Below are 14,708 nucleotides of genomic sequence, written 5' to 3' on the forward strand. Positions count from 1 at the left end.
TAAAAAAAACGTAGCCACTTTAAATTTTCTCCTAAATCAAAGGTGACAGTAGCTTACCTTTTTCTTGCATGCTTTCCCATCATTCCAGGAGGAACTGCTGGAATATTCACTGCAGGCGCTAGACAAGGAGAGTTCACTGCTGCTGCAGCTGCTTCTAGGATAAACTTGGTGAGGTCCAATCCCATTTAACTGATTCTGACATTTCAAGGCAGGTATTCCAGATTTCATATTCTGCTGGCATTCCTAAAGCAACAAAGCAGATGACATTATTTGGTGGGCTGAAAAAAATAAGAGAGAGAGAGAGAGAGAGAGAGAGGGAGAGAGAGAGGGAGAGAGAGAGAGAGAGAGGGAGAGAGAGAGAGGGAGGGAGGGAGGGAGGGAGGGAGAGAGAGAGAGAGAGAGAGAGAGAGAGAGAGAGAGAGAGAGAGAGAGAAAGACAGCATCTTTCTGAATAAGATGACAAATCAACAGTCTATTTGTATTCATACCAGTACAGATACAGTCTAACTATTGAAGGAATATTAAAACCACCATGCTCATATTTCATCCTTATTACAAGATTAACATTTCTCAATATTTGATTGTTTTAAAAATTTATTTCTTTAAATTATGCACGCCCTATCCGAGCTAGTTTTTCATTGACAGTCTGCTTGAAATATGCAATGTTTATTAGCAATGTGCTCTAGAAAGATACTGGAGCTTAAGTTAAAGCAGTACAAGAACATCTTGACAACTGCATTATAGCCCCACAATGTAACAGATGAGGCACTAGAAAACTGGGCAAGGTAAATTAATTTAGTGCCTCCACTAGAATGTCCACAGAGAATGGAATCTCTCCATTACAGTCTAATTTTGGTTTCCTATCTAGTTTAAAGCTTTGTCTAAGAAAGTCTCCAGCGTAGGACAATCCATCTTTGTGTCACTGTCCGACAGCTAAAATCTCCAGTTTATGCTATTTATTGACACTTTATGGCTTCCTTTGCTAGTTGTGTGGTTATCAGCCTTTTCCAAATGCAATCTCAGCTTCTGTGACTAAACACCAGTTTCAAGGAACAGAATAAGGAAGAAAGAAGCAGCGCAGAAGTTGGTAGATGTGTTTTAATTTTGCTCCAGATGAGCGTTTTATTTCCTATAAAGGTCAGAGTGTCCCACATGCTCAGAAATCTTGCGCGTAACGTGTTATACAGCCTCTTTATGAAATGGATCACAGACAGTTGTGTAGCTTGTTTATTTACAATATTTGTAAACTACCCCAACAGAAATAATAATGAGTACAAAATGAATAACATATTTGCATATCCTTGGCATTTTGCACCATCTCACAAATCTCAAAAACATTTTTCTCACATTCATGAGCATTGCAAGGATATGTGCCTACATTGCTTTACATCACTTGGAATAGATAAACATAATCTATTCCAAAATGAAAAAATGGGCCAGGAAAAAAAGAAAAGAAATAAACACAGTGAATCTCTCTCAGGCACAAAGGGACTTGTTAATACTGTTCTGACATAATCCGGGTGGCCAAATCTTGGGAAGGCTACAGAATATTAGTCAACTCATGAAATGTGAACCGAATTTTCATTGAAACATTTAACTTCTTTCCGAGTGGTAGCACTTCTATATCATATTTTTGAAAGGTTGTAAAAGTTCATCCTCAAAACATGTATAAAAAAAACCCCTAATAATCCATCTAGTCCAGGAACGTCTGCTGGTTTAATCTTTTTTATAGCTTCAGAAACTTCCCTTATTGTTAGAGGTCCATTCATAATCTGTCTCTGTTCATCTGTAATTGTCAGTAAATTTTATTTCTTTAGATATTTATCTAACTTCTTTAGAGAGTTGTCAATTTCTTTACATAAATTGGAGTAATATTGATAAAATGTTTTTTGTATACCCAAGTTGCCCATTAATACAGTATCTCCCTCTTGTAATTTCAATATCACTTTCTTTTTTGTAATTTATATGCAGGCAATTCTGAGGTTTATTTGCAAACTCAATTTTTTATTTTGTTTTACATAATTCATTTTTATTTCCATTTCCCTTACTGTTAGCATATATAACTGTTGTAAAAGCTTAATTTATTAAGAAATATCTCTCTAAAAAATTCTTTTCTTTTTTCTCAGTCAAAAGAGGTTGTGTTTTCTCTTGACTTTTTTTTGAGTTCGCTATTCTCTTTTATAAAATAAAAAACTTTATTTGCTTCCCATAGCCATTTTTAAACCAATGCCTTTACTTATTTTCAAAAAATATTTTAATTTCTTTTTACACTCCTTTATTGCTTCTTTCTGTAGCAACATTTCATTTAGTCTCTATCTAAAAGAACTAGATTTTCTTTTATAAATCAAACTCCCAGGATTATGATCTGAAAAAGTCTTTTGTAAAATCTCTACTTTAGCAGACTTGGTAGCCAAATTCTTTGAAATCAAAATCAAGTCTATGCTTGAAAAGGAGCTATGTCTTTGAGAATAGTAGGTATACTCTCTTGGATTGCCATTTTTCTGTCTCCATATGTTAACTAGTCCCAAAATGTCCATCACATCAAAGAAAACTTTTGTATTTTTCTGTAAATGAATTTATATTTTTCCTAAAAGTTCTATCCAATTATCAAGAAATCATTCCAATCCAATTACCTAACAAACATCAATTTTTATCAGAGAAACCTATTAATCTCTCTGTAAACTTTTCTAGAACAGTGCTATTGTTTTAAAGAACTATAGTTAGTTCTACACGTATTAACTTCCACCCTAACAAATCTACCATGCTTATCAGTCAATACAAATTCATATTGTAGTTGAGAATATTCATATTCCTCCCTCCATCCTTCCCTCCTTCAAAATAAATTCTTCACCCATTATTTTCTAAATCAAATATTTTATATTCTCATTTCTAATATGTTTCTCTTGTAGGCAAAGTATATCTTGTTTAAATTTTCAAATTTTCTCTGTTGAAAAGTATTTGTTCCAGTTATATTCCATGCATTAAACATTTGTAATCCATAATCCATGTTAAAAATTTAGAAAAAATGATACCCAATATCACTTTATTCAGTATCATCCCCTTTCAGTTTCTTATGGGACCTGTTGGAGCTTTTCTGTACTTTCATCTGATACCTCCATTTGAATCTCCTTCAATTCTTCTTGATTTTCTATTCTTTTCTTTTTTTTAAGAAATTCCCTTGTCTTCTGGATATAATGCAATTTAAACCTCTGTCATTTAATAGTAAGAAATCACACTTTCCAAATAAAATGGAATATTTTTGTGCTTTAATCTCTCGGTCAAAAAAGAGTACTCCTTTCTCTTAAGCAGGTTTCTAATTGGAATTCCTTTAAGAACAATTACATCCATATTATTAATCTTCAGTCTTGTCTAAAAATTCTGCAGCAAAACTTGAACTCTTGCCTTCTTCCTGATAGTGCACAAAAACATCCCTTGAAACATTCCCCATTTTTGCAAATTTTGTATTTATCCTATATACTTTATCAGTATCTGCCTTTGTAACCTACTAATCCTACTCCAAAAATTTGCTAAATCTTTAATAACCTTTTCTTTAATGTTTTCACTGGAATCCCCTGAGATTCTCTAAATCTCAAACAAAATTCATTCTTGATTCCAATAGAGGCAGAAGGTTCTGTTTCCAATTTTCTGTCTTTAACTTCTGTTTTATTCTCCAACGTTTCTATATTGTCATTAATTTGTATTACATCTCCAGATACTTGTTTTACAGTATTTTCCATCTTCTTAACTTCTTTCATCTCCTTTTATAACTTAAAAGTCTTTTATTCATTCTTTTTTCATAAACTGTAAATTTAGGATCAACTGATTCAGCTAACTTATTGCTCAGTTATTCAAACATTTTCTTACGCAAATCTGATGTAATTCCTCTCCATGGGGATTGCTCTAGTGATCCTCTTGTCCCCTCTTTTTTTTTTTTTTGCTGCTTTTCTAGTGGTTGCCATTATGATATTGTAATCCAAAAATGAAAGTGTCTCATAGAAGAAAAAAAAATCTCCCTCCTTTTTTTTCTATTTGTCTTCTTGTGTCCTTCATGACTCAAATAGCACTCTGTAGTAATAGTCACAATCACAGTTGACATCTCTATAGCAGGGGTGAAATGCTCCTGGTTCGGACCGGCTCGGGCGAGTAGGTAGCGATGGTGGTGAGCAGTTCGGAGAACTGGTAGCAAAAATCCCTGCCCCGGCCCCCCATGCCCAGCTGAGCCGCGCGATCATCAGAATGTTTTTTTTCTTTTAAATGGCTCTGACCAGCCAAGCTCTGATGATCCCAGCTGAGTTGCCTGCTAATCAGGCAACTCAGCTTGGATCGCCAGAGCCATGTAAAAGAAAAAAACTTTTTTCCTTTTAAATGGCTCGTAGCAAAAATCCCTCCCCCTCCCTCCCTCAGCTTGTTTACCTTAGCTGCTGGTCGCAACGCTTTGCTGTATTCCCATTGCAAATCCATTGCATCAGCAAGCAACTGAATCTTCCTGCCTGCAACCAAGCAGGCAGGGAGTTGTGGACTTCAACTCCCAGAATTCCTCAGCCAGCAAAGCAAAGCTGGCTGAGCAATTCTGGGAGTTGAAGTCTACAAGTCTTAAAGTTGCCAAGGTTGGAGACCCCTGTTCTATTGGGTAAGTTTTTTTCCCCTTTGGGAGCTTTAAAAAAAAAGTTAATTGGAGTTTTTTTTAGTTATTCTTTTTTTAGACCCAGCCATTTAAAATTTAGGAAGTTTAAAATTTAGCTGCTTTTATATAAAAATAAAATAAAATAAAATAAAATTTGTGCAGCTTTCTGAGATTTTGTGTGTTTCTGTAGTGTTTCACTCTAACTACACAAACACACAAAATCTCACAAAGCTGTATGTGGAATTTTGTGTGTGTAAAGTGTGAAAGTTGGTTTTTTGGGCTTTTTGTGGCTGTGTGAGGTTCCTGCTTGTTGCAGTGGCCATTTTGGGTCTAGCACAGCTGCTTTTACATTGTGGGTGAGCCTGTTGTGTTGTGTTGTGTTGTGTGTGTGTAAAGTGTGAAAGTTGGTTTTTTGGGCTTTTTGTGGCTGTGTGAGGTTCCTGCTTGTTGCAGGGGCCATTTTGGGTCTAGCACAAATGCTTTTATATTGTGGCTGAGCCAGTTGTGTTGTGTTGTGTTTTGTAGGTTAAAAAAGGGCAAAGAAGTGACATTGACTTGGCCACGCCCACCTGACCAACAAGCCACACCCTCCCAGTCACCTTACCACCAAGCCCCGCCCACTAATTAAGCCACGCTCACAGAACCGTTAGCAAAAATTTTTAGATTTCACCCCTGCTCTATAGTTACAGTTAGTATGACAGTCTGCCTTTATGTTTTATTTTGTAAAATTGTCCACACTCTTTCATAATAAACAACAACAAAACATTTCCACAAAAATCTGGTTCATTTGTCCATTTTAATTCCAATTTGTTCAAAAACACCAAACACTAATCTTTTAAAATAAGTATCCCTTTACTAGTTTTATACTTTCTTATATCTACTCCCTGTTAAGATTTTTGCCAAAAGTTTTTAAATCTTTAAAACCCCTTTCCCTTTGTAATCCAGAAAGAATGTTGACTCACCAGGTTGAATTTTCTTATTTTCTCTTTAGCTATAAATTAATTACATTCTGAAAGTGTTTAAAGAAATGAGGCTCACATGAACTTTGTGTCCATATATGCTGCATTACAACTGTGAGCTTGGTTGAAATCTCCCAACTTTCAGTTGCTTAACTCACATGTTGACGGCAACAACCTCAGTTCCTGCACTCTGTGTTCACAAGGAACAGCTGTCCAGTGTGCAAGCAGGGATCTCAAAATCTCTCTTTTTTATGAATATTCTGAGAGTTTAAACTATGCATCTGAGTTCACTCAAATTCAGACAAAAAATATGGACATACAAAATAGATTTGCAAGGCAGCTAGCCAATTTATATATCCCAAACGTGTGTGCAAAATTATAATTGGGGAAAGTGCACATTTCCCAGACCTGTGAATCTTGGTGGGGGACAGGGTTCTAAATGGCTAATGGTAGAAGATAATAGCATCCAGTACCTGGCTTTCTTTGTGATACCTGCTGCTTTAAAGGTAAAGGTAAAGGTTCCCCTCGCACATATCTGCTAGTCATTCCCAACTCTAGGGGGCAGTGCTCAAAAGTCTAAGATGTCTCCGAAGATGTCCGAAGATGTCTCCATGGTCATATGACCGACATGACTAAACGCCAAAGGTGCACGGAACTCTGTTATCTTCCCACCAAAAGTGGTCCCTATTTTTCTACTTGCATTTTTTACATGCTTTCGAACTGCTAGGTTGGCAGAAGCTTGGACAAGTAACGGGAGCTCACTGGGATTCAAACCGCTGAACTGCAGACCTTTCGATCAACAAGCTCAATGTCTTAGCCACTGAGCCACCGTGTCCTCTCACCTGCTGCTTTACTAGGTGCTAACACTACTGCCTGTCAGAGAGATGGGAAAATAACCAAGCACTTTCTGAAAACCATCTGAATCTGCTAGATGCCTCTTGTGGATTATCCAAATCAGTCCAATCAACAGAGTCTCTTAATCACAATAGAATCAGAGTATGGCCTGATTCTACCAGTAGGAAATTCTATTCATCTCCAGGTGCTCCAACAACTGCTCGGAGATAAAAATGAGATCCAATGTATGACCATTCCCTTAATTAGAACCACAATAACTTCTAACAAGCCCATGATCACTGTGGAGAAAATAAATTCTCAAGCTTTATTCAGTCCTGAAAAACAGCAGATTAGTATCAGAAAGGATAAAAAAGCATTGGTGTTCTGCTGCCAACCCCAAGATGTAATCAAGCACCTCTTGGAAGGAACCAGCTCATAACAGGGCAGTCTGTATACAAGAAAGGCTGCAAATTTCTTTCTATGACCATGTATCACATATAGTAGGCATTTACATCCTTTATGTCATCAGCAGTGTCTTTGGCCATAGTCAAGGTATATCACATGATTAGAGCTACCTCCCCTTCCCATCCATGATATCAGGGCTGTTGAAAGACCAGATAACTGTCTGGACAAATTTCCAATATGATAACATCATTACTATTACCTAGACAGAATCTGCTTATCCAATACTACGTGGTGGCTGAGGATGGACTTCAAGACAAATAAAGACCACTGGAATGATATTTAGGCATCCATGGATGTCTTTAAATGTATCTTACTTTTTAAACAGAAGATAATTTTTGTCCTGCAGAGATTGAATCCTTTCTTTAGATATCCTCTTAAAAGTTTCAAAGATTACTCCTGGGGTGCACTAATTACATATATTTAACTTGTCCCTTGGTTTATTAATTTGCATTTCATGACAAGCATTTTTAATCATAGGATTTAAGCCATCAGCATATTCAGAGTACAAAACCCTGTTTAAGATTATAATTTAAATACATAATTGTTAAGTAGCAAGGAATGGCAATTGTTTGAATGAAGCTACAGTATTGCCAACCTAAAACTAGAAAAATCTATCATGAAAGCTAAATTACAGATTGTATGAGTGGTCATTATTCTTGTTCGGAACCTTTGAAACAATATTTTATCATATCAAATTGGAATCTGTCGAATTTTTATACTTACACATGGAAAAGATATTTTCAGGTCTTGTGTGCTTTAATTCTATTTTTTATGATTTATTTATTTATGTAAGCTATGTTTTGCTTTCCTCAATGAAACATGAAAGTCATTTTCCTTAAAGTTTTGCCAGATAAGCACAAAGGGAAGCACATTCAAAAAGGAGAAAGTGTATATGTGGGAGGGTGGAGAAGCAAGGCCCATGAATTTTTAAAAGTTCATACATAATATATCATAAAACCAGGATGAATAATATGGTGCCCCAGCTTTAATAAAAAGCTCCTTGACCATTTCTCACAAACTTTGAGATGTAATCAATACTCAAAAAGGTATCTTGGGGACATTGCCAAGATTTACGCTTTTTTGCAAAGAATGGCACTTTTTACTTCAGCCAGCAAAATGATAGTGGACTTCAGAAAAAGAAGAAAAGGTTGTTATTTCTCCTTCTATAGCACTCTAATTCTATGATGAGTTTTATTGTCCTCACCACACCTACTTCTTGTAGAGATAAGAATATGCTAAAGGAAAAAATCAAATGCAAGAAAACTCATGGGAACCTGAACGAGCTGCAATTACATCAAACCTGAGTTCTTTTCTACAGTATCCCTGAAAAGACATCCCCAAGTCAAGGATTGCACAAATGAAGATGGATGACCAAAGATGTACGAATGAAATTCATTCCTGTCAGGAAATAATGGAATGACCATAAAATAATTTGCCAAGTATGCAAAAGTGGAAATCCCAAATGCAGAAGATAAATTTCAACGAAAGAATAAAGGATTTTAAGGCAAAAGAGCTTTATTGTAATGTCTCCATTTATTGAGTCCAAGACATAGTACAAAGAGGAATCAAATATTTATGAAAAAGGAGCAACACTTTTCTAGTGTATGATACCTCATCATTTATGAAAGCATTTTTCTAGCTTGATAATTGCAACTTCTTAGTGCTGTAGGAAGTATTATATAATCACTTATTGAGTAATCAACAGGTGAACTTTATTTTATTTAGCAGCTTCTGTAAATGATTGTAAAATAATGATGCATGATTATAAAAATGAGTCTACTCTTCAACAGCATTGATCTTGCAAAGCACTCCCTTGAACAAATTTTAACTCAAACTCATTAATGTCATCTGTTAGAAGCAATTAATGTGAATAGAAAATAATTGTATCAGGGAGGTGGAGACTCAAGAGGATTTTGTGCATTAATATTCCATATGCAGTTCAATTACATATTCAATTCTTTCAATTTTGCTTGGAAGGATTACTAATCTGATGCTATTTTCCCCATATTAATTTGTATACTAATTACCAAAGTTTTACATGAATGTTAAGCTTGGATTGTTTTAATTGCAAATACAATACATTTTGCAATTTATGTAAATATGACCTTTTTATGGATAACTTTAAAAGAATTTTAAGCCTGACAAAAATATACAATATCTTGTCAATAACATCATTAGAGCTGCTTGTTTTTTAATCATAAGGCAAGCAAGTAGAGAATTTTTTCATGACACTGCAAAACAAGCCTGCTTGAATATTTTCTTCCTCCTCCTCCTCTTCTACCACCACCACCATCATCATAACAGAAAAAAAAAGCTTTAGTTTTTGTTACTCAAATAGGCACTCTATCTAAGATTTCATTTTTGACTGGCACCTCTATAGAATCACATAAGGAATATAATACAACTATTATACATTTATTTTATTTATTTATTAAACTTAATTATGTTGCTGATAGGTCACTCTGGTTCTAAAATGATAAGTAATCAAAATGCATGAGAAAAGACTATTTCCTTCCAAAGTTGTAAGCTATTAAGAGGAACAACTGTTGCCATATTAGGAAAAACATTTTCTCTACTCCAGATCCCAGCTGACAGGATTCTTAAAATAAAGATGTAATAAGTTGTATCCATTGTTACCACAGCAATAAAATACAAGGTCTACAAATACGTTGCTATTCAAATTTAAGACGGATATGAAGTACAAACAGTAGTAATAATTTGGGAATGCTGCAAATAGATATGTGAAATAATTCCTATTCCTAGCAATCCCCATAATAATTTATAATATGAACATTAGTGTTGTTCTTTTCCAAATATCCCATTGCTCATATCTAAACATACAATCCTCCTCCTACTCATTCTGCTCCGCCTTAAATTTTTAAAATAATGTCAAAAATAGGTGATACAAATAAAAATCAAGTACGAGTAGTGAAATATAGATAAAAAACAAATATGAAATGCCAGACAACTATATATTCTAGTACATCATTAAAAGCCGATCACACTGTTAGAAATCTCAATCATTTCCTAATGAAAACATGCCCCTATAAAACTTTCAGCTAGATGAATTTGGGTAACACACTTTAGATTATAAAGAACAGACTTTAGATGGTAAACAATATGTTAAATTATGCATCGAATTAAAATACAAATTTTAGTTATGACACAAGTATGCGTATTATAGCCATCTAAGAATGATTTCCAATTACAATTACACCTAAGAATAAAATAGAATAGATTTTTTTTATTGGCCAAGTGTGATTGGACACACAAGGAATTTGTCTGATGATTTCCTATTACAATTATTTTTAAAATACTAAGACAAAGAAGCATATTCCCACAATTTACTTTATTTAGCCATTCTTCTGAAGAGGCGAGCAAAGATCCTTTCCAATAAAAGGCATAGAATCCTTGCAGCTATTTATACATACAATGATATTTCAGAATACTTTGAAGGAATATACGATTTAATGAAACACAGATTACGAAATGGAATTATAACTTTCAGGATGTGTTTCACTTTGTAGTGACATACCAATGGTAAAACATCTAATATCAGATCTAATAATATTTGATATTTCACTGAAATTCCCACTGTTTCATCTTCATGAATGTGTTCAGTTTCAGCATCTATTTGATCATACGGCTTTTGATTTCTTTCGGTTCTGAGCTGCACTTTCATAGTAAATCACAAATTACACCTAAGATAGTTCAGCATTATGGTTTATAAGGTTTTCAAAACCAGTCGCACTTCACAATGCTTACTCTATTCCCCTTCATTTCTGTAATTCTTGTGATGGAATGTGAGCTGGATTCCCAGGAAGCAGGGGGTGCATTCCAGAGGAGTAAGAGGCAACTCAGTTCAGATAGTTTGTGTGAGAGAAAGAGGGTGAAGACAGCCCCTTCCTAATCATTCTTAAAAGTATATGGTAGATGTAGCGAGTAGAGTGCTTAGTCTGGCAAAATTCTATCTACAGGTGTGGAACAATAAAGAAACCTGCTTGGAAGAATCACTAAGTAATTTCACCAATAATAGTGCCTTTTCCATAATCTGACTTGCTTCACCAAAGTTTTATTTTACAGAATTTAACAACCATATCCTAATCATCAATGTTATAACCTATTCTGTTAACAAAAAGGCCAGTGAGAGAAAAAAACTTTTTTTTCCCTATATCCACTATTAATTATCCTAAAATTAACGAATAAACATTTTTTGAAATCAATTGGGAACAGGTGTCCTCAAGCTACAGAGTTTGCGTCACATGGCATTAACTTATCCTTGATTATTGAAATATTCCTTTTGTGAAAATAAATTACTTATAAACCTCACACCTGCTCCATTGCTACTATTAGACTCTGTGGAAAAGTCCACAGAAACAACATAGATAAGGTGGGTGGGGGGAGTGAGCTATCAGAAGATAGGCTGTTTTGTTTTGGGTTTTTTCGAAAAAAAACAAAAAACAACAGTGTTTACTTGTTAGATAAAGAGAAAGGTTTCTTTAGGGTCAACTTGCCAGAAAGCCCAAACTTACCGATATTTCAAAATAATTAGGAAGATAAAGTTTGGAGACAAGATAGTTTCATAGTGCAATATAAATTTGGTATGGGCTATTTGATTTTTATATCTTCTTTTCTAAGCAATAAATGCTGTTTTCTATTATTACAGCATGATAACCATTCAGAAGGGGGGGGGGAAGACACTTAACAGGAGGCCAAACTGATGCATTTATTTCTATTAATAAATCTCTGGAATTTTGGCAATAGGGCTATCAGAGCTGAGCTGCGTAACTCTAGGTAACCACTACAGGTAGTCCTTGATTTACAACCACAACTGAGCCCAAATTCCCGTTGCTAAACCAGACAGTTGTAAAATCAGTTTTGATGCAGTTTACGACCTGTCTTGCCACCATTGTTAAGTGAACCACTGCTGTTAAATTAGTAACACGGTTGTTAAATCAATCTGTCTTCCCCATTGATTTTGCCTGTCACGAAAGGTGATCATGTGACCCTGGGACACTGCAACCATCATAAACACATGCCAGTTGCCAAAAAATCTGAATTTTGATCATGTGACCATGGGGATGCTGCAACGGTCGTGTGAAAAATGGCCATAAACCACTTATTTTTTAGTGCTGTTGTACCTTTGGTCACTAAATGAATGGTTTTAAGTCAAGCCCTACCTGTAAATGGCAATGAAGAGACATACAAAATGCTTAATGTTGTGGTACTAGCTAGTATAGTCAAAGATCTGCAGCTCAGAGCTGGTATCCCTGTTAAGGAGTAATTTTATAAACTTATCTTCTGAGTGCATAAATATAGAAAGTAATTCCAGAATTGGTTATCATATCCAGATAACCTTTGCAAACATCAATGCAGACATAGGAGATGATCAACAGTTTCATCCAGGGAGTCATTTCCAAGGCCAATCTGCCAATGATATTTCAACACAAACCCTTTAAAGATCTTAAAATAAAGCAATACACTGGTTTAATGTAAGAGTTATTCAGTTGAAATTAAGTTTTATTTCATCTTTGTTTACATTCCTTGTGTATATAAATGTTACTTGTCCTGAAATGGACTTTGAGAAATAAAGTGTCACTTGGGATAGCTCCTCTGAAATATAATGCACAAGGAAAGGAAGCTCATTTCCCAGAGCAAATGTAAGCATTCTAATTTGTTTCAGATGGATCTGTGTTTGTGCGTACATGGGAGAACTGTAGTACTGTTTTTTTTTGTTTTGTTATTATTATTAAGGATTAAATCTTCAGGGCTTTCAGAATGAACGGATAAATTCTTCCCTATTGACTGCTATCCCTCCTGTTGATAATACATACATTTATACATATCTACTACGCTATTCCCTTGCAGGGACAAAGGAAAAAAAAAACCATGCAAAGCCTGTAAGAGGAGTAAGAAATATCAAAGAGTATAAAATTTATTTCAAGAGAAAAGGAAAGAAAATATAGCTACAATTAAGTTACATCAACATCGCTCATTGCTGAGCTAGAGAGCAATCAAACAATCAAGCCATGACAAAGAATTGATGGCAAGATCTTCTGCTCTTAGATTACATTGCAATTGCTCTAAGACATAAAACAGGTCAAATGTATTCTCACTGAACCCTCAATACTTCAACTCAGGTGCATGGAGACCATGGTCCACTGAACCATCCCAGGCTTCATTCCGCCTAGAAACAGATTGAGGTTGCCAAGAGCTATAAGCTTTAGCATCTCCACTGCCAACTCAATGACAGAATCTAGACGTTCTGGCAGCTCTAGGCAGGAATGCGCAGCAGGGAGACAGGCTTAGTCTTTATAGCCCTAATAACGCTATGTGAAATGTGTCACATAGAATCAAGACCAAACCAAAACAACCCACCCCAGCTTAGACCACTGTTTAGTAAAGCATGGGATTCAGAATAACATATGAAAGGATAACCAAAGCAGCAGAACTGAAATGGGAGGAAAAAAATACGACCTGTAGGAAAACTAGAGTTTAGCAAAACATATTTTTCTTACTTATTCAATTGTGTGAAACCTCTCAGAACTATCAAGTGTTGAATAAACAATAAATTTCAAGTATATCTAGAAGTATAGAGAAAGGTCTATAAGGGAAAGTCTAGGTATAGAGAAAGACTGACCAGAATCGAACTATTTTTGTTTTATCAAAAATCATATTAAGGTTACATTTTGCAAATACGTGCCTTCTAAAATATGATGATGATTGGATTTGTGGAAAGGCTTTAGTGCACACTGGTGTGCAGTATTTGAAATGAATTGAAATCCCAGCAACAGTGACCTGAACAGAATAAACACTGGATTTAGAAATAAAATAAAGAGCTGTGCAGAGCATACGAAACCCCAGAGAAACACAATCAAGTTTAGCAAATAGCTTTGAACTTACTGAAAAACAAGTCTAACTTACACTTTGAGGATTTTTTCCCCCTACATACCTTTCTCTTTTTCAAACTTTCTTTTAATTCTTTTGTATCTCCTTTTCTGTGTGTCTTCCTGAATTGCAAGCATGAAGACTCCAGAAAATATACTAATAATACATTACTTTAACATTTACTTTTTTTGATCGCTTATTTTAAAACCCAGTAGAAAATACTGAACTTTCTGATTGTTGTGTACTACTGAAACAAGTTAATGTTGCAACACAATGATCGGTAAAACAACAACAAAAATAATAGCAAAAAGGAATTCTACAAAGCATATTTTTGGCACAATTATTATATGACAGAAGCGAATTGATAAATGCCATCTGCCATGGGAATCTTCCAGACATACAAACTCTTACTTCTAGCTGATAACCTGAGGCTACAAAAGGCTGGGTCAAACTGATCGCATTATTGTTGTTGTTTTTATTGATGTTTTCGTACAAAATTTCTCACATGGGGGACAGGAAGTTAAAATGGTCTATGAATTGGCAAGAAAGGAGATGAGCCTGGACATGGAGTTGGAGATATTGAAGAGAAGATGACCTGGAATCTAAAACTGTCTTAAGGCAATTTTAGCTTCTGAAGAAACATCAGTTCAAGAGTGATTAGAAGACCACTAAAGATGGTTCTCACAAATATATATATATATATATATATATATATATATATATATATATATATATATATATATATATAATTTTTGTATTATGCATAAGGAATAATTCTATCTTGAACATGTTTTATATGCTTTCCATTCAAAAATGCAAGCACTTTCCTAATTTAAATTAAAATATTGTGAAGTCTCTACCCACATTTGTTGTACAAATTCTTTATCATTCGATAGGGAAATACCAATTTCTTGATACCTTAATCAGTTTCCAAAGCA

General features: G+C 34.9%; 1 protein-coding gene across 10 annotated transcripts in view; it reads right to left on the reverse strand.

The window, feature by feature from the left end:
- NCKAP5 (NCK associated protein 5) overlaps positions 1-14,708 on the reverse strand; it is a 674,857-nt gene that overhangs the window by 101,415 nt on the left and 558,734 nt on the right. For all 10 annotated transcript variants that reach the window (XM_034423812.2, XM_060687933.2, XM_087884207.1 and 7 more), the window contains one exon: positions 58-243. In XM_034423812.2, the coding sequence (XP_034279703.2) occupies positions 58-243 (186 nt within the window). The remainder of the gene's footprint in view (positions 1-57; positions 244-14,708) is intronic.

Source organism: Pantherophis guttatus, chromosome 1 (genome assembly GCF_059756535.1).
Source record: "Pantherophis guttatus breed Tessera chromosome 1, ASM5975653v1, whole genome shotgun sequence".
Taxonomy (NCBI): domain Eukaryota; kingdom Metazoa; phylum Chordata; class Lepidosauria; order Squamata; family Colubridae; genus Pantherophis; species Pantherophis guttatus.